The sequence below is a fragment of the Sus scrofa genome, chromosome 6 (assembly GCF_054392235.1).
Source record: "Sus scrofa isolate SSC_HxYL_T2T_F1_AM1 chromosome 6, Sscrofa_HxYL_maternal_Yorkshire_Landrace_v2.0, whole genome shotgun sequence".
Lineage (NCBI taxonomy): Eukaryota > Metazoa > Chordata > Mammalia > Artiodactyla > Suidae > Sus > Sus scrofa.
Window position 1 is genome coordinate 164,632,262 of NC_139388.1, and position 21,078 is coordinate 164,653,339.

At 45.5% G+C, this 21,078-nt stretch overlaps 1 protein-coding gene across 4 annotated transcripts in view; it reads left to right on the forward strand.

The window, feature by feature from the left end:
• The first annotated feature begins 441 nt into the window (after window positions 1-441).
• The window catches only part of RAB3B (RAB3B, member RAS oncogene family), a 580,278-nt gene continuing 559,641 nt past the window's right edge, over window positions 442-21,078 (forward strand). For 3 of the 4 annotated variants that reach the window (XR_014808317.1, XR_014808316.1, XM_003127977.6), the window contains exons 1-2: window positions 701-847; window positions 9,473-9,700. Coding sequence is in view for 2 of the 4 variants with exons in the window: in XM_003127977.6 (XP_003128025.1) it covers window positions 9,473-9,700 (228 nt within the window). In the remaining 2 variants the exon portion in view is untranslated. Of the gene's footprint in view, window positions 502-700; window positions 848-9,472; window positions 9,701-21,078 lie in introns of those variants that run through there. The other variant, XM_084965095.1, reaches the window with a different exon arrangement.

The window sequence follows — 21,078 nt, forward strand, 5'->3', positions numbered from 1 at the left end:
AATGACCAGGAAAGAATATTTTCTTATTCCAGGCTACTACTGGTAATAGGGAGCCATTGCAAATATTTTGTTTTGTTTTGTTTGTTTCATAAGGGTTGATGGTGACGTTTAGAACAATCACGCAGGCTGCTGGTGTAGATGATGGATTGGGAGTGGAGACAGGGAGGACCCATGAGGAGACTGTTGCTTTAGTCCAGGCAAGGAGTGATGAGGCCTGACCCAGCGTGAGAGCAGTGGAGACGGAGAGGAAGGGAAGGGATAGGTTATGTTAGGGAGGCCATATTACCCGGCTGATGGGCTGTGGGGTGTGAAGTGCATAGGGTAGAGGACAATGCCCAGGTTTCTGGCTTCGTTTCACTCAAAGACAGCAGTCCAGATTCTGCCTCTCCCTGGGCTTTTGTGAGGTTGAAACGACGTAATGGACAGGAAAGTGCTTTGGAAATGGCGAAGCCACAAACCCATCGTTATCTACATTATCATCAAAGCTCCCTGATCATCCCAGTAAGTTCAATCTGCGGAACGAGGGGTGAGAATTAAGATCAATTACCATAGTCGTTGGCGAGCTCCAAGTCCTCCAGAGACCTCCCATTCCCTACACCTGCCCGGAGCGGGGGCCGGGCGAATACGGACTCCGCCCCTGGGCGGGGCATGGGTGGGGCCTGGACGCGGCAGCAACCCGCCCAGCTGCAGCTGGAGCCTCAGCCCTAAGTCGCCGCTGTGGGGACCAGACCCGCCCCGCACTGCCCTGCTCCGTGAACCCGCTGCGCCTTCTGCCGCCCACCGCCAGGTCCAGGGCTTCCGCGGCGCTGCCAGGGAGGGAGCCGCTTGTCCTCACCCGGAGTCCCAGGTAAGGGGTGCGGCCAGGCAGCGCGCCCGGGGAGCGTCTGGGACTGGATCCCGGCGCGGAGCGCTGGGGGCAGTGAGCGGGCGTTGAGAAGGAGCACGGGTCAGTGGAGCGGACGCCGAGGAGAAGGAGCCAGGGGAGGCCACTCAGGAGGGACAGCTGCAGTGCATGGGCGGGTACCCTGGGGAGGGGGCGCTGAGGGGGTGTCTGCCCGGACTGGATCCCGGTGAGGGCCGCAAGGGGAGCTTTCAAGGCAGGGGCCGCGGTGGGGGGCGGGCAAGAAAGAGGGCGCCAGAGCTGGGGGAGAGGATGAACGGCAGCTGGAGCGCAGGGACTGCTCGTGGAGGGGGCAAGGTGGGTAGGGGCGTTGGGGGCGGGGATCTTAGGTGGAAGCCGAGGTGGGCAGTGCGGGCAGAGGGTACCCGCTGAAGGGGGTGCTGAAGCGAGAAGATTGAGGGGAGAGAAGGTGAGGCGCGCAAGTAAAGAGCTAAAGAAGAGGGGGCCGGCTGGCAGGGGTGGAGTGGGGGCTGGAGAGGAGTGAGGTGGTGAGGGGAAGGGGCGCTGGTCAGGGAGAGGGAAAGTGAGTGTGGTGCGGAGCCAGGGCCCAGCCGGGTGTTGGCAGCGGGGGGTGGGGGGGCAACCTGAGGGAGGAGAGGGGCGGGGTTTGAGGGTGGGAAGCTTTGAAGAACCAGAAGGTGGGAGGCAAGGTTGAGTCTATCCGGACTGCAGAGAAAGGGGTGGGGAGCCCATGGAGAAGGAGAGCCGTGGCCTTGGATGTGGGCTGTGGGCACTGCGTGCTGGCCAGGAGTGGCACTTGGAAAAGCCCTGAAATAGAGCAGGGGCTTGGCAGCTGGGAGTGGAGGAACTGTCAGGGAACTTCGAGAGTTTAGCTGGGTGGATGGGCTGGGCAGGGGATGGAGAAGAGGCCAGGTGTGGATTGTGGTGTGAGAGTGGAAACATGAGGGGGGCCCAGAGCGCAGTCCAAGGGCATCTAGGCACTAGCCATGTCTTAGCTCCTCCGGAGACTGAGGAGGGGGATGCAGGCACTGGGCTCTGTTACACTGCTACATGGGATCAGGGACAAGAAGAGAATCTTTGACAAAGGAATTAATGCACAGGCTGACTCTGTTCTTCAAAGATTTTAGGGAGGGCAAGGTGGCAGCCTCTGGAAACTAATAGAGGTGTGGAGGGGAGTGGGAGCAGGACAAGGCCATCTATCCCAACTTCTTGGAATCCAGATGGAAAAGGGTGGGGGGATAGTAAAAAAAAAAAGTGGATGTATGTGTGTGTACAGGTAGATACTACCTGCTCTGAGCCTAGAAAGACAATGGAAGTCCATGAAAAGCCCTATCTGTGGTACTGGGAGGCCCTGGTGCTGTGTTAGCCAGAGCAAAGACATTTTGCCAGAGGATAGTGGGTCAGGGAAGACTTTCTGGTCATGAAGGATTCAGCTAGCAGCAAAGGCAAGTAAATTCCTATCAGAAGAAACAGTATGGAAGACAAAAATCTAAAATGATCTCTAGTCCAAGAAAGAAATCTCCAATTTCTTAAGGTTTAGGATATGAAAGGAGACATGAGTAACCTAGAGAGGATGATTAAAAAGTTTTCCTCTCTAAGCTGAAATGCCTGTGGTTTTTCTTCACCTCCTCAGAGTAGAGCACAGGACCTGGCACATAATAGGTGCTCAGTGAATGCTGACTGAGTGAATAATTGAGCTGTAGTTTTGCTCCTGCCTCAGTTTCCTCATCTATCCGCAAGAGTTGTTGTGAGAATAAAATATGATAATGTGGGTTTCATAAACTGTAAAGCACTGTACAAAAGAGAAAAGCCACCGGTGTTATGCAGGTGTGCCTGTGTTATGTCGGTGGTCACACCCATGACTATCTCTTTCCAGTCTGGAGAAGGAAGTGAACATTTATCAAATGTCTATGGTATGCAAGATAGAATGCATCAAAAACTCCTAGTAGAGTGCCTGGCATTTAGTAGGTGCTCACTAAATCGTAGCTATTACAGTACTGTTTCTATGGGTCTAAGAGAACAGTGAGGCACTGGGCTGGGCTGGGCTGGTGGTGAGGAATGGTCTAAAGAAAGACTGAATTAGAGAAGTTAATAGGGTATGGCTTTAGGAAGGAGGTTGCATATAGTAGCATGAGGTGCACATTGCCCAACTCCCTCCTTATTATCACTGATAAGTGTTCCAAAAGGAAGACAGAGTTACATTTGCTGAGCACCTGCTGCATGTCATATACTATCTAGATGCTTCACCAACACTGACTGTAATCTTCCCAACAATGCTTGTTTTACAAATGAGGGAACTGTGTCTTACTCATGTAAAATTTCTTGCCAAGATCTCACAGCTAATAGTGGTAGACCTGGAAACTGAATCTAGTCTGTTCGATTTGGAACCCCAAGCTAATTCCACTACCCAGGATGACTTGGTAGAAGAAAACATGAAGCACATAAACAAATGAAATTTTTTTGAAAGGGGTTTATAAAGCTATAAAACACTCTCTCAGATATTGATTTTAATTCTTACTATAGTTTGCCCAGAAGTTGTTTCGTTAACTCATTTTATAGATGAGGACATTGAGGCCCAGGGTGTGATCTGTCTGAGGTCATACAACTACTTAGAGAGCCAGAGCTCAGCCCAGGTCTCTCTGACTTAATCTTGCGCTCTTTCCATCAAAAGCGAAGTTCATCCATTTACTTCTTCACTATATGTATTCAGCTGATCTCTTCTTACTGGATGTTAGGGCTGTCTCCTCTCCCTCCCTCTTCCTTAGCTTAAGTTAGCTTCTTCCTTAGCTGCTTATCTGACTGAAAGTGTTATTTGTTTTTCACACCAACCCTTGGAGGAACTCTTTTCTTCTTTCCACCAGCCTGCAACCAGAGATGACTTCCCAGATGGTGCCTGGGCCTTCATCTGTATTGCTTGTCACGAAGACAGTGAGCTACCCAGCTCTGTCATTTATGTGACTGTCACAAAAGAGGGACAATCCGATTGATGCTATCTTACAAATGTGGTTCTGCACACACCAGCCTGCAGTGACCTGTCTGCTCAGATCTGCCTCAGGCGGCTGCCTGCTGGGATGGTTTTTACCTCGCTTCCAAATGTTGTATAGCCCCCACCCCACCCCCACCCCCAGAAGATCCCCTCGGGCGCTCTCAGCTGGACCTGCCCTCCAACCGAATCTCTCCACTGTCTGCCTCTCCCTGTTCTCACACCACCTCTGGGACAGCTATGCTGTGTGCACATAAACAGATGTTGACAGTACAGTATGGCAAGTGCTAGGAAGGAGATCTCAGGGTGCTGGGAATGCTTTTTCAGTCACCCTAACGTTGTTGTAGTTCTTATTTCCCCTCAGCCCAGTCCAATCTGGGAGTCATGAGATGACAAGTTCTAGTAATGATGTTCCGATTGCCTTGCTGTGTGACCTTTGACAAATCACTTCTCTTTGTGGAGCCTCAATATTTATCTATTTATTTATTTAACCTGTAAAGTGAAGGGCAGTGGATCAGATCAGGAATTGAAGCTATTTTTTACTCTTGCCTCACAGCCGTGGCAGACCTAGCTCATAAAGGCAGGCACCACTTCTGCTGATGATTCACAAGGCCACTCGTAGTTTTCTCCACACAGTGTACATATGAAGCACACTTATATATATGTTCTTATTCAACATTCACAGCAGCCTTCTGAGGTAGGTCATATGATTGTATCGTAGATGAGGACCCCAAGGCTTAGAGGTTAGGTCACCTGTCCAAGTTCATACATTGTGGTACTTGGGAAAGCTGGAACTAGGAGCCAGCTTTTTTCTTATGATAAAGCTGCCACTCCCAAATCCCTTCTAATTCTAGAAATCTAAGTGCAAACAGCTGCATCCGAAAAATGACCAATAATACAACATTTATATCTATAGTCTGGCACATGGCAAATGCTCAATATACGTTTTTATTGAAAGGAGTAACATGTCAAAGGATTTACTCTAGGGTAAATGTTGACCGGGCTTGTGACTGGATGAAACTCAGCTGAATCCAGAAGGCAAGACAGATAGTTAATTGAAGCTCAAATTATGGAGCCCAGATCAGGGAGAGGGCAGTTGAAGAAGATTTGGCTGCCGAAGTGAATTAAAGAAGCCAGTGAATTAATATTTATTGCATACCTCTCATAGGTCAAGAAACCATGTCAGATTATTATGTGGGAACTGCTCACTCTGTTGGTACCATAGCTCAGTGAAGTTGCTGGTATTTTCTGTTTTAAGGTAAAAATGCTGTGGCTTAGGGAGGTGATATGACTTGCCTAAGAATTCACCTGAGGAATAGAGCAGGGATTTTAACTTTTCCCATATTACTGCATGGTACGAGGTCTAATCTCGGCTGTTAGCTGTGAGGTTTGGGCAAATCCTTGTAATTTCTGACCCTCAGTTCCCTTCTTGATCAATGAAAATAATAATCTCTGCCGTTCCAGTCTTACCTCCCAGGTCTATGTAGAGGATAAATGAAAGGAAATTGAGGTAAGGATCAAATCTGTGTTTCAGTAAAGTTATTCTTCCTTCCTTCACTGCTCCATGGGATATGGAGTTCCTGGGCCAGGGATTGAATCCACACCACAGCTGTGACCACGCTGAATCCTTAACCCACTGGGCAGGGCTGGGATGAAGCCTCACCTTTGCAGTGACGCAAGGTGCCGCCGTCAGACTCCCAAACCACTGCACTACAGTGGGATATTACTTTTTATGCTAAAAGTTAAGAAAATAGTGCAAATTACAGATAGAGTAATACTTACAGGTAGTAAAAGTTGTTTGAATTATTTTCAGTGTGTATTGCCTCTTTTTAAAACTAGGTTACTGTTTTATTGTAAAAGTGTAAAAGGATATGACTCAGGAAGAGCCAGATGGAAGAGATGCATAGGGCAGGGTATGGGGAAAGGTGGTCTTGGCACTTCCATGCCCTCTCCAGGCTTGCTGCCCTCCCAGCACTTCCCCGTGATCACCAGCCTGGAAGATCCCCATACCTCTTTGGTTAGGGTTTTTTGTTTTGTTTTGTTTTTTTGTTTTTGTCTTTTTAGGGCTGCACCCACAGCATATGGAGGTTCCCAGGCTAGGGGTCTAATCAGAGCTGTAGCTGCCAGCCTACGCCAGAGCCACAGCAATGCCGGATCCTTAACTCACTGAGCGAGGCCAGGGATCGAACCCGCAACTTCATGGTTCCTAGTCGGATTCATTTCCACTATGCCACGACGGGAACTCCTGGTTAGGGTTTTTTATGAAGACTTCATTACTGTTGGCATGATTGATGAAGTCCTTGGCTTTTAGTCCTCAACTTGATCTCCAGTCTTTCTCCCCTTCTCAGAGTTTAGGGGGTGGTGCTGAACATTCTAGCTCTCTAGTCATGTGGTTGGTTCCTCTGGCAACCAGTCCCCACTCTGAGGCTGTCCTGGAGCCCCAGCCACCAGTCATCTCATTAGCATACAGCAAGACACTTATCACGTGCACTGCTGGAGATTCCAAAGATTTTAGGAGCTCTGCCGGAAACCAGGTAACCAGACCAAATACATGTCTTTTATTACATCGCATCATCACAGTGCTCAGTAAATGGTAATATGTTATCTGTTTATTGTCACCATCGTATCTTTCAGCAGAAGTAACGAATGCTTAACAAATATTTGCTGGTAATATTGAGGCCCAGGTATACTACAATGTATTACCTTTTAAATGAACAAAGAGTAAGATATAATTTCAAAATAGATGCACTTTGTTGCATGAAAAAATAAAGGAGGAAGTATACTTCAGATGTTAACAGCAGCAGTTTCTGAGTGGATGGGATATCTAGTAATTTGAATTTTTCTTTTTACACTCGTGTTTTTTTTTTCTAACATTTTATAATGCATATATACTCTCAAAGGAGAAACTTTCTCTTGTAAACAAAGACAACTAGCAGCAGAGAGTGGGGGATGGCTGTGATTGTTTTCCCTGTTTTTGAGAAAAAAAGCATAATTCCTTTAAATTGCCAATTCTTGAATGGGCTCTGCATCTTGTACCATGGAAAACTGAAAAGTTAGGGCTCTGAGACAGTTTGAGCAGAGAGAGCTGGGAGAAAAAGGGAAGGACAAACCAGTTCCTGAAAGCTAGTGATGGCATATTCAAACAAGTATCATTAAGGGCTGCTAATAATCCCACATATTTGTCTGGCTTTGAGCTTTTAATCTGCATTTGTCAGCCCCTTGTCTTTACAGCTCATCTGAGAGGGGCCCAGAGAGATAAATCCATCAGTTTTGCTCTCTTTCTTTTTCTTTGAGGGAAAAAAGCAGGGATTCCTAAAGAGAGTGACACTCTGGACATTATCTTATGTTAGGGCTGACCTCCCATCCTCTTCGACCGCTCACCCAGCCTGTCCGAGTACCCAGTGCTGAGCAGGAGGAATGATTGCAGGTGTATCTGCAGGGTACCCGGAGCTAGTAAGATGTAGAGCAAGCAACAAAATAAAAGTAAATTTAAAAGCAAATAAGGAGTTCCCATTGTAGCACAGCAGGTTAAGGATCCAACATTGTCTCTGCAGCAGCGCGGGTTCTAATCCCCAGCATAGCACAATGGGTTAAGTTTCCAGCATTGCTTTGGCTGTGGCATAGGTTGCAGCTATGCCTTGGATTTGATCCATGGCCCAGGAACTTCCATATGCCTTGGGTACAGCCAAAAAAGAAAAAAAGAAGCAAATAAGATTGTGGGACCAAGTGCTGGATTATGGCATTCAGATCCAAAGTGTTTCAGGAGAGGAGAGGATGGTGGCAGGTCTGAGAGGGTCAGGGTCTCAGGGAAGGTCCAGCACATAGTAAATACTTGCTGAATGAATGACTGAGCAAATGAGCAAATAAATAAATGAAGGATCTAGGCTTTGAAGGGTTTGGAATAGTAATGACTTGTATGCACACCTATTTGCATTTACCATCTTATTAAGATCTTACTCCTTGTTATCTCATTTGAGTCCTGTAACAGCCTTGTGAGAAAAGCAGGGCAGAAATTGTTCTCCCCATTTTCCAGATGATGAGATTGGGACCCAGAGTGGTGACGGGCCTTTTTTTTTTTTTTTTTGCTTTTTAGGGTGGCACCTGCAGCATATGGATATTCCCATGCTAGGGGTAGAATCAGAGCTGCAGCTGCCAGCCGACACCACAGCCATAGCAATGCCAGATCCGAGCCGCATCTCCAGCTTTCACCGTGGCTCAAGGCAACACCAGATCCTTAACCCACTGAGTGAGGCCAGGGATTGAACCTGCATCCTCATGGATACTAGTCAGATTTGTTTCCACTGAGCCACAATGGGAAATCCCAGTGACATAACTTTTATTAATTCAGCACACGTTTACTGAGTGCTGATTAGGTACTAGTTCATGTGCTAGAAGGCAGAGACACAGAAATGAGGTACATTCAGTCCTAGATGAAGGGGGAGCTGGAATAGTAAACAGTTGTGAAATGATACAAGTGCTGGTAGAGGGTCCTGGGAGCATAGGGGCAGGAGTGTGTGCCTCTGCCCTACACAGGGGAGATGAGACTTCCTTTGAATCTAGAGTTGAATAGGAGTTTATTAGGAGGAGAAGTGTTGTAGCTAAAGGGCCAAAAGCAAGAAATAACATGGCATATGTGGTGCAACGTGTGTAATTTGGTATAAAAACAGCATAGGTTGGTGGAGAGAAGTCTTGGGAGAAGATAAAGTTTAGAGAATTTATTCTTTGGTTAGTTTGGTCTTTGTCAAGTTGAACAGCTTGGGCTGGATCTTTAGAGCTATGAGGAGCCATGAAAGCTTTTGAAACAGAGGACTGATAGTCCTGCTTTGGGGCTTTCCTGGAATGTTCAAGCCCTTGCTTTTTTGGTCTGGTTTTTTTTTTTCCTTCAAAACTCAGCTCAGGGAGTTCCTGTCATGGCTCAGCAGAAATGAATCTGACTAGCATTCATGAGGACGCAGGTTTGATCCCTGGCCTTGCTCAGTGGGTTAAGATTGCAGACGTGGCTTAGATCTCACATTGCTGTGGTGTAGGCCAGCAGCTGTAGCTCTGATTCAACCCCTAGCCTGGGAACCTCCATATGCTTCCAGTGTGGCCCAAAAAGGACGAAAAAAAACTCCCCCCAAAAACCCAAAAAACCAAAACAAAAAACACCACTCGGCTCAGGAGCTACCTCCTTTAGGAGACTCTCTTTACCAGCATGCCTCCAGGTTGGGTTAGAAGCTTCTTGTGGGCTTCCTCAGCCAAGGCTACCCTCTGTCTTATCACTGACTTACAGCTTTGTTACTCTGTGTTTATGAGCTTTTTCACTCTATGGCTACTCAGAGGTCAGACATCACGTCTGATTCATATTTGTATTTCCCTTGCCCAGCACAGGGCTTGACCCAGAACAATGTGCTCAGTAAATATTTGCTGAAGGAATGAATAGGAGGAGCTGTGTTCCACCCCAAGCCTGAGACAACATTTGGGGCAGGTGCAGTGATGGGGTGATACTGAATAGTGTGTTTCTGAGTAGGAATTTCCTAAATGACAGCTGGAATGAGGGTGCGAACGATGGTGTGACCATTATAAAGTAGGTGACTCAGGGTGACCTTGGGGGTGTGTTCCTGAGTGACCACAGGTCTCTCCTCCAGATGGCTTCAGTGACTGATGGGAAAGCCGGCGTCAAAGATGCTTCTGACCAGAATTTTGACTATATGTTCAAACTGCTCATCATCGGCAACAGCAGTGTTGGCAAAACTTCCTTCCTCTTCCGCTATGCCGATGACACCTTCACCCCAGCCTTCGTCAGCACCGTGGGCATCGACTTTAAGGTGAAGACTGTCTATCGCCAAGAGAAGCGTGTGAAGCTTCAGATTTGGGTGAGTCTTGGACATCTTGGGCAGGATTGTCTCAAGAGCTGACTCGTTTGCTAGTTCAAAGGCTGGGAAGTGGGACCAGTTTAGAACTTCTGGGTCTTATGATATTAGGCACCAGTGCAATTGCAGGTCTGGTTCCTGACTGCCCCTTGCTGGTTTTATACAAGTTTGCTCTCCTCGGGAGACTCAGTGGCTTCGCTGCTTAACTGTCTTAAGAGGTTTTATCCTGGCTATGAGTGACAATGAATCTGAACTTTGGAGATCTGGATTCTGATTCCAGTTTTGTCATAGAACCTTGACTAAGTTACTTAACCTCTCTGGGCCATGCTTTCCCCTGTGCGATTATAGCATCTTCGAAATAGGGTGCTTAGCATAGTTCCTGGAATATAGTAAATGCACAATAAATGTTAGCTACTGTATCCATAATCTGTATTTGAGTAATAAATCACTTCAAAACTCGATGGCTTGAAACATAATAACACTTCATCAACACATAGTTGCAGTGGATCAAACATTTGGGAGTGACATGGTTTCTGGCTTATGGTCTCTTGTGAGGTTGCTGCCAGATGTTGCCTTGCGTTGCAGTCATCTGAAGGCTTGAGGATTCCCTTCCAAAGTGACACAAGGAAACTAAACAGGAAGTGCCAGTGTTTCTTATTAACATCTCCTGTCAGTCATTGTTTCAGTGTAGGAGGAAACTGCTCAAGGGTATGAATCCTGGGAGGTGTGGGTCATCAGGAATCATCTTGGAAGCTGGACATCATAGCTACTGTTATCGGTATTTACCAATGGTACTAATAAAATATATACATATTTGAGATACAGCACCATGCAGACAATATACTTTTCACTAATGAATTAGAACTGGAATTGAAAATTTTGAAAATTCATAAAGTATTCAGAATGTATTATTTATTATCAGTCTATTCAACTTGTTAACAAAGTACATTAATGCGTTGTACATGTATGTGATTGGTATAATCTGTATATAGTTCTTTTCTTTTCTTTTTTACAAACCATTTCCATGTATTAACATTATCTCACAATTAACCATGAGACAAATGTTCAGAAAGTGATTAACTGGCCTTAGGTTGAACACACAGCTACCAAGTGGGATTCCAACTCAGATCTTCGGCTTTTAAATTAAGTGCTTTTTTCTCTCCCCAGTGCATGTTAGCCCATATCTTCATTTGTGGTCATATTAAGTATTAATTTATAGAGATAAAAGTTCATTGTGTTTATTTAGACTCCATTAAAAGCATTGAAGAATCAAAAACCATTAAAAATGCGAGAAGCTATGCAGACCACTTAATCCATTGGTTCTAGAATTATGGTCTCCAGATCAGCAGCATCCGTATCAGCTGGGAATTTGTTAGAAATGCATCTCTCAGGTCCTTCCTCAGACCTACTGCATCTGAAACACTGAAGTATAGCCCCACGATGTGTTATGATAAGCCTTCCAGGTGGTTTTGAGGTAGGCTAAAATTGAAGAACCACTGATCTAGTTTAACTCCCTTGTGGTGAGAATCACTAAGCATTTATTAAGTATCTGTGATGTACCCAGTGCTTCCATTTGTATAATCTGACATCCTCCCTGCAGCCAGTGGTGCGGGGGGAGGGGGGTGCTCCAGCAGAGGGTGTTTGGGGCATGGTGAGCAATATCGTGCAACTAGAGCAAGGCTGTGAAAGAGCAGGGAGCAGGTGCTGAGACAGAAACTTGCTGGAGAGGCTATCAGGTGGCAGCTTGGGGGTCAGGGAGACCTTTAAACAATAGAAACTTCTTGTCTTGGGCCTGCTTACTCCTTAGGGAGCTGAAGAAACTACTAGAGTTCATCCTTATCCTTGAATATAAAATAAATGTTTACTGATATTTACTATCTGGATTGACACGGATGTCTTCATTTGATCGCCATCACCATTAGATGGTCACATATCCTACACTCGAAAAATCTTCAGGTGGGAGGAGATATTCTATCCTCCTAAGGGGCTGACGGTGGTGGCTCCCTCACTCTTTCATTCATTTTTAGCCCATTGTGAGCTTTTGCAGTGTTCCTGTGCCTGATTCAGTGGATTTATTGATTTCACTAATTTTAACTAAACGAACCCTCATGATGGATATGTGGCTTTGCAAGAGTCCTGCAAAGAAACCTCTTCCTACCGCGTATAGGAAGCCTAAGAGAGCACAGAAAACAGCCGCACTGATGTTTACCTGACACCTAGGGGAATGGCAATGTTTTGAGGTAAAATCAATGACAGTCTAGTCAGATATGAAATAGTCAATCACATTGCTTTTGCTAAAAAAAAAAAAACAAAATTAGCAAAGGGTTTTTTTGGTGTGTGTGCAGATGTGCTTTTCTGTAGCAAAAAATAAAAAGTTACTGTTTGTAAATACATTAAAAGGTAAATACTTAAATATTATTCATATCACTTTAATGTATTTTAATATTTTTTGTATAAAGACATGCATATATGTGTAATCTGAGTAAATATACAAACACTGTGAGTGCTGTGCCTACATTTTCTTACAGGGTTATAAATTTGGAGACCATTGCCATAGGCAGTGGGGAACCATAGAGGGTTTTAACAAAGTCAGATTTTCTGGCTTCAATCTGCGGAGTCATTGGATGTGAGGCAAAGAAACTAGTAGTTAGGGTGAGTTATAAGGGCCTAAACGAAGTGTGTTAGTCTGATCAGGCTACCATAACAAAATAACACAGGCTAGTTGGTTTAAACAGCAGAAATTTATTTTCTCACAGCTCTGAAGACTGGAAGTCTAAGATCAGGGTGCCAGCAGGGTTGATGTCTGGTGAGAGTTCTCCCCTTGGGTTACAGATGGCTTCCTTCTTCCTATGTCCTCACACTGCCTTTCCCTAGCACTTAATGCTGGAGATGGGTGAGCAAGCTTTCTGGAGTCTCTTCTTGCAAGGACACTAATCCTAACAGGTCAGGGCCCCACCCTTATGACCTCAATTAACCTTAATTACTTCCTTGAGTCCCCATTTCCAAATATAACCACGCTAGGAATTAGGGCATTAACATTTGGATTTTGGGAGGAAACAAACATTTGGTACATAACACTGAGACAATGACAAAATGACAAAAGGGATAGAAATGAGAGATTTAGGACTAGAATTTACAGAATTTGATGATTAATTGTATAGGGAGAGGGAGGCTCATATATATTCTTATGTATATCTGTATATATATTCTATAAAAGTTCTGTGATTTTTTTTTTTTTTTTTGGCCATGCTCACAGCATTCAGAAGTTCCCAGTGCAGGGTTCTAACTTGCACCATAGCAACCATCCAAGCTGCTGCACTGACAATGCCAGGTCCTTAACCCACTGTGCCACAAGGGAACTCCTGATTTTACAACAGTTATTTATTTATTTATTTGTCTTTTTGCCTTTTTAGGGTGGCACTTGCAGCATATGGAGGTTCCCAGGTTAGGACTCCAATCAGAGCTGTAGCCACCGGCTTACGCCACAACCACAGCAATGCTGGATCCAAGCCACATTTGCAATCTACACCATAGTTCACGACAACACTGGATCATTAACTCACTGAGCAAGGCCAAGGATTGAACCTGTGTCCTCATGGATTCTAGTTGGGTTCATTTACCACTGAGCCACAATGAAATGTCCTGATGTTATGTTTTTAATGTTATGTAAGCTTTAGTAAGTCATTTCACTTCTATGAATAGATAATATCTTCTCTCACAGGTTTGTTAGGATACATAGTATTATACTCTACTCCTGATCTGCAAGCAAACAGTGACTGGGTTCCCTCTTAAGGTTTCCCACCTCTTGGTTCCAGGAGGACTGGAATAGATTCCAGGGATTCGCTAGCACTGTATGAAATCTTCAATTAAGTTTCTCAGGTTCCCTTGTTCTCTCCCAGAGGATTTCAAAAAGCCACTGTCTGGGTGGAAGGTGGAATGGGAAGAAGAGGTTATAAGCATCACTGAGCATGACCATTCACAAAAAGAGTTTCTATCATCTCTAGGGGATAATGGATGATGAAGACATTGGTAGCGCCTTGTTCCCTAGGGTCCCTCACCACATAGGTCCCTGAGAGCCCCCTTTGTTTCCTGAGAGGTTAATTATTGTGTAAAAGAGAAGAGAATCTTACTGAGGAGGGTGGGGGTAAGGCAGAAGTCTCATTTATTTTTATTTTATTTTATTTTTTGCTTTTTAGGGCTGCACTGAGGCATATGGAGATTCCCAGGCTAGGGGTCTAATTGGAGCTATAGCCGCCAGCCTACGCCACAGCCACAGCAACATCAGATCCAAGCCGCATCCGTGACTCACACCACAGCTCACGGTAATGCCAGATCCTTAACCCACTGACTGAGTGAGGCCAGGGATTGAAACTGCAACGTCATGGTTCCTAGTTGGATTTGTTTCTGCTGCGCCACGATGGGAACTCCAGAAATCTCATGAATAGAGAGTGAGAGCACGTACAGGTGTGGCGGGAGGGAGACCTGATGACTCCACAGCAAGGCACCTGACTAGAGGCTACTTACTGCTTGGGTGCCCGTTGCCAAGCAACCCCTAGAGACCTGTGGGAAGAGAAGAGCAGGAGAGGGCCTTTCACCACCTCTATGTGGGGCCCATTGCTGACACAGTTGGGTCTGGGGCTGGCCAAGGAAAGAATCAGAGGAGGACTGAGCTGACCCAGGACTCTGGAGTCTTGGGTTCCAGTCCTGGCTCTGCCCTGCATTGCAGTTGTTGTGTGATCTGGAATAATCCTTCCTCTCCATGGGCCTATTTCCCCAACTATCAGATGGAGAAAATAATACTTGCTCTTCTTCCCTCATAGGATGTTGTTCAAGTAAGGACATGGAAAGAAAAGTTCAGTCCCTGGCCTGGGAGCTTCTACATGCCACAAGTGCGGCAAAAATAAATAAATAAATTAATTAATTAAATTAAAAAGGACTTTAAAGATAGGAGTGTTGGAGTTCCCGTTGTGGTGCAGCAAAGGAATCAGACTAGTATCTAGGAGGATTCATGTTCGATCCCTGGCCTCGCTCAGTGGGTTAGGGGCCTTGCTCAGTGGGTTAAGGATCCAGCATTGCCATGAGCAGACTGGGTAGGTTGCAGACTGGGATCCCAAGTTGCTGTGACTGTGGTGTAGGCTGGTGGCTGCAGCTCTGATTCGACCCCTATCCTGGGAACTTCTCTATGCTATGAGTGTGGCCCTAAAAAGACCAAAAGAAAAAAAAGATAGGAGTGTCGCTTCTCTCTGTGGTTCCTTGTACAAAGACTGGGGAATGGACAGGCTGGCCTGTGCAACATTTTTCTATTGAGAGTTCAAGAGCTCTGTATTTTGTGAAGGGTGTATAGGCCACTCTCCTCACTCCTGGCCTTGCCTTGGCATTGCCGTTCTCCATCCTCTTTCTTTCTCTGCACTTCCCTCCTCTGAAACCCTCAGTCACTCTGGTGCTTGTGTTATCTCCATTATTCTACTTGTCTTGTTGTGTGGCTGATGATGTTAAAAAGATAATGTGTATAAAGCACCAGAGTGGTCCTTGGCATGGAGTAAACACTAAACAAACAGTAGTTTTTATTAAGCTTCTAGGGAGATGAAGAAGTGACACTCTCTTTTTCCCCTCCACTTAAGTCTGGAACCAATGGAGAGGTGGACACAAGAGTAAGAGAGATGGGGAGATCTGTGACAGTCTTCTTACTGATCCAAGGTAGGATGAAACACACGGCCCAAGTCTTCAGGAAGTGGAGCTTGCTAATACTCCTCTCTGGAATCAGAGATATAGACCCAGTCATAGGCTGACATGAGTGGCTAGCTGCAATTAGCTTCTACAACATGCCCCCAAGGTCAAATTCCCTGTGGCTCAGACTTACTAATGCTTCAGGCCTAAAACATCCCATGCAGGTCCATAGTAGGAGCCTCTGTCTCCATGGACAGCCTTCATGGAGGGGGAAAGAGGTCCCTTCTCCAACAGGTTTTTTATAATTAAAGAAATAGATGGAAGGCAGCATTAGTTCCAAAGAGAGGTTGGGCAGAATGATGAAATCTGGGAAAAATAGAAGGAGTCTTTTTTTTTTTTTTTTTTTTTTTTAGGGCCACACCCGTGGCATATAGATGTTCCCAGGCTAGGGGTCAAATCAGAGCTGTATCTGTTGGCCTATATCACAGCATCGCAGGATCTGAGCTGTGATGTCTGCACCCTACACCACAGCTTATGGCAACGCCAGATCCTTAACTCACTGAGCAAGGCCAGGGATTGAACCTGTGTCTTCATGGATGCTAGTCATATTCATTAACCGCTGAGCCCATGATGGAACTCCAATAGGAGGAGTCTTAAGAGACTTCATGGAAATCCTAAGTTCCACAGTGGTGAGAGTATCTCCCTACCTAACCAGGACTGGAGAACAAGAGGACCGGGGTGAGATGGGCTGTTGGGGAGTCAGCTAGGTTCACTCACTAGCCAGCCTTATTCCCACAGAGCTGCCTCGATGAGATTTCAGTTACCACATGGCTTTGGAATCACCTATAAATATTACAACTGGTAAATAGTAAATCTGGGAACATCGAAGACTTTTGTCTTAGGACCAATAATATAAGAGTAAAATAAAATGTAGTAGAGCTTAGGAATGTGGGGGAAGACTAGACCAGAAACCCAGATTTTTTTTTTTTTTCAGGCCACACTTGCGGCATATGGAAGTTCCCAGGCTAGGGGTCGAATCAGAGCTGCAGCTGCCAGTCTATGCCACAGCCATAGCAACGCAGGATCCAAGCCATGTCTGTGACCTGCTTCACAGCTCACAGCAACACCAGATCCTTAACCCACTGAGCGAGGCCAGGGATCGAACCCACGTTCTCAGGGATCCTAGTCAGATTTGCTAATCACTGAGCCACAACGGGAACTCCAGAAACCCAGATTAAGGAGGATGGTGGCTCTTGAGCAGTCTTTTAACAAGTATTTACTGCACCAGACAATGAGGATAGAGAAATTAATATGAATATGACACATTCTCTGATCTCCAGGAGAATTTACCTCTGAGCTCCAAAAGTGAAATAAAATGAGTAGCTTAATTCTCTTGTTCTCTTAAGGGAAACAAACTGGGACATCAAGAGAGACAGACTTTTCCCTAAAATTGAAGCATGTATAATAATAGATCTTTATACAAGGTTGGACAGCTATCTAATGGGCATCTGAGTTTCATACTGCTGGTTTAACAAATTATCATAAATTTAGTGGCTTAAAACAGTACCTATTTATTATCTTACTGACTTGGAGGCCAGAAATTCAAAATGGTACTGTCTGTTTCTGAGGCTCAGACTGCCTGCTGAGAAAGCCTGCCTTGTTGTTACTAGCAAGCCTGTGAGCTTGGCGCTATCATAAGCTATTGCATCTCAGTCTCATTTTAGACATGAGGAGGTTGAGGTCCAGAGAGCTAGGACTTTACTGCTCATTCCAGTGCTCCTCCCACCACCTTTCACCATGGTGGTGAAATCTGGCCACCAGGACATAATGGAGCCCCACAGAGAGACCGATGGGCAGCACAGAAGAGGCTGAAGGCTGAACAGGAACGCTGGGGCTCTGGCAGGTCCCTGTGGCTGCAGGAATAAGGAGACACTTGCTGAGTACAACGTCTGTACTTAGCTCTTCCCATATTCAGAATTGATTTTTCTAGGCAACAAGTTTCCTGGTGTGGCTGCAGAGACATGTTGACGCTCTCATCTTCTCAAAGCTGGCAGGAACCAGCTGCTGGGAAGGTTTAATCGGATTTTTAAAATCACAACAAAAACTATGGGACATCAAATCAGAATTGCAGGCATAGTCCGCCTTTGCAATGTGCAAATGAATTAACCAGCAATCCTGATTGGCTATTCGGAGGGGCCTCCACCCCTCCTCCCAGACTGGAGCGGGAGAAAAAGAAATGACCTTCCAAGCTGTTTGCACATTTCGTTCATTTAATAAACAGATCTTGTGTACCTGTTTTGTGCCAGGCGCAGTCATTATAGGGCAAATAAACAGGTATGATACAATATAAATGATATGAGGGGATGAAGAAAGTGCTGTGGGAACACAGGAAAAGGCGCTGACATCTCTGCCTGAGAAGGTTGTTTTAGGCTTTATGAAGGAGGGGACATTTGAGCTAGGTGTTGGCAAATGAGTGAGGGTTTTTCAGGTTAATGTGGGGAAGATCTTTATAAGTAGAAGAAAAGATCATGATTTTTGTAAAAATCATGATTGCTTTTGAGGCCCCATCACTGGCTGGCTGGGCTGGGCTCTGCAGGGATTGGTGAGACAACATCCCTACCTTTAAGGGAGTGCTCAGTGTAGTAAGAGAGAAAAAACATGTACACTAATAGTGGGGATACTACAGATGGGGATGATGCCTTGAGAGAGGTATAGAAAGTTCTGAGGGAGTTCAGAGAGGGCTTGCTTGATCCCTGTAAGCCTGAGAGCATCTGAGAGGGCTCCGTGAGGAGGCTTTATTGTAATGAGAGCTGGCTCTAGCAGATAACATCCTGAGGTAGGACTCTCCATCTCATTACTCTCCATCTCATTCATCCAGCTCTGTAGTCTTGGCTGATCTCAATTTTTTTTGCTTTTTAGGGCTGCACCTACGGCATATAGAAGTTCCCAGGCTAGGGTTCAAATCAGAGCTGCATCTGCTAGCTTGCACCACAGCCACAGCAACATCACAACCAAGCTGCATCTGCTACCTACAGCACAGCTTGTGGCAGCTCCAGATCCTTAACCCACTGAGTGAGGCCAGGGATCAAACCTGAATCCTTCTGGACACTGTATCGGGTTCTTAACCCACAGAGCTGCAATGGGAACACTACCTCAAAAAATTCTCTAGGAGTTCCCATAGTGGCGCAGCAGAAACGAATCTGACTAGGAACCATGAGGTTGAGGGCTCTGCTCAGTGGGTTAAGGATCCGGTATTGCTGTGGCTGTGGTGTAGGCCAGCAGCTACAGCTCCGATTAGACCCCTAGCCTGGGAACCTCCATATGCCATGGAGGTGGCCCTAAAAAGACAAAAGAAAAGAAAAAAAAATTCTCTAAGTGTTTTGGGTTTTACTCAGGATGAGATGGGAGGGTTTTGGAGAGTGAAATTGTATGATCTGACTTATATTTTAAAAAAATACTTTATGTATTGATAGTTTTAGATTTATAGAGAAATTTCAGTGATAGTACCGTTTCCTTATATTCTTCACCATTTTCCTAATATTAACATTTTATATAATCATGGTGCATTTGTCAAAAGTAAGAAATTAAAATAGGTACAGTATTTATTATTAACTAAACTATGGGCTTTATCTATATTTTACTACTTTTTCAAAAATTCACGTGTTTTTATTTTAAAATTTGTTTTAGTGCCGCATCTGTGGCATATGAAATTCCCAGGCTAGGGGTCAAATTGGAACTGTAGCTGCCACCCAACATCACAGCCACAGCAACTCTCGATTCCAGCCGCATCTGCGACCTACACCACAGCCCTTGGCAACACTGGATCCTTAACCCACTGAGCAAGACCAGGAATCGAACCCTCATCCTCATGGATACTAATTGGATTCCTTTCTGCTGTGCCACAATGGGAACTCCCAAATTCAGCCTTTTAAAGTATACAATTTAGGAGATTCCTTTGTGATTCAATGGGTTAAGAAGCTGACTAGTATCCATGAGGATGTGGGTTTGATCCTGGCCTTGACCAGTGGGTTAAGGATCTGGCAATGCCATGAGCTGTGGTGCAGGTCACAAATGGGGCTCAGATCCTGCATTGCTGTGGCTGTGGCATAGGCTGGCACCTGCAGCTCTGATTCAACCCCTAGCCTGGGAACTTCCATATACCACAGGTGCGGCCCTAAAAAGCAGGAAAAAAAAATGAAGTATACAATTGATTTTTAGCATTCACAAAATTGTGCAATAATCACTACTAAGTCCAGAACATTTCATTGTCTTACATTTTAATATTTAACAGGATGGCTCTGAGGCAGAATTATGTCTGTTTCAAGAATAAGTTATAAACAAAGGGCAGAAGTCAGCAAGATCAGTTAGGGTTTGTTATAATCCAGGCTGGGAAGGATGGTGGCTTGAAGTAGGAGGTGGCAGTGGTGGTAGTGAAAATGATTCTAGATAAATGTTGAAAAAAATTTTTGTCTTTTAATGGCCACACCTGAGGCATATAGAGGTTTCCAGGCTTGGGGTCGAATTAGAGCTACAGCTGCCAGCCTACACCACAGCCACAGTAACTAGGGATCCAAGAAGTGTCTGTGACCTACACCACAGCTCACAGCAATGCTGGATCCCCAACCCACTGACTGAGGCCAGGGATCAAACCCACATCCTCATGGATACTCATTGGATCCGTTTCAGCTGCGCCACAACAGGAACACCCTAAATGTTGAAAATATTATTGACAAGATTTGCTGATGAATTGGATGTGGGAGAAAAGAAAGGGGAGGAGTCAGGGATGACCCCACGTGTTTGGGCTGAAAAACGGGAAGGTTGACGATGCCTCTGACTGGGATATGGAAGACTTCAGGGAGAGCAGGATTTGGCAAGTCAGTTTGGTGATGTGAAGTTTGCGATGCCTGTGAGATAACCTAATAGAGATGTATAATAGGCTATTGGATAAATGAATCTGCAGGCCAGGGCAGAGGCCTTGCTTGGAGATATAAATTAGCAAATCCTTAGCATAGAGGAAGTTTTTTGTTGTTACACCTTTGGAAGTTCTGGGTCCAGGGAACAAACCTGTGCTACAGCAGTAACCAGAGCCACAGCAGTGACAATGCCTGATCCTTAACCTACTGAGCCACCAGGGAACTCCCATAGAGGTGGCATTTAAAACCACGAAGCCATGGTGCTGTCCTGGCTTAGAGGTAATGAATTGAGCTAATATCCATGAGGACGTGGGTTCAATTCCTGCCCTCGCTCAGGGGGTTAAGGATTTGGCATTGCCGTGAGCTGTGGTATAGGTTGCACTCACAGCTTGGATCCTGTGTGGCCGTGGCTGTGGCACAGGCCGGCAGCTGCAGCTCCGATTTGACCCCTGGCTTGGGAATGTCCATGTGCCACAGATGCAGCCCTAAAAAGACAAATAAGTAAATAAAAGCATGATGCCCCACAAGATCAACAGGGGAAGGAGTAAAGATTGAAAAGTTCTAAGGACTAAATTCAACGGCATTCCGGCACTAAGGTGTTGGGAAGATGAGGAAGAATCACAAAGGAGAGTGAAGAAGAGCAACTGAAAAAGGAAAGTGTAGTGTTTGCAGCCAAACACAGAGTTTTCTAGAGGAAGAAGAGATCAGCTGCATCCCATTCTGTGACTATGAGGATGGAGAACTGACCACTGGATTTAGCAGCCGGGAATTAGTTCATTGGTAACCTGGATAGGGGCACTT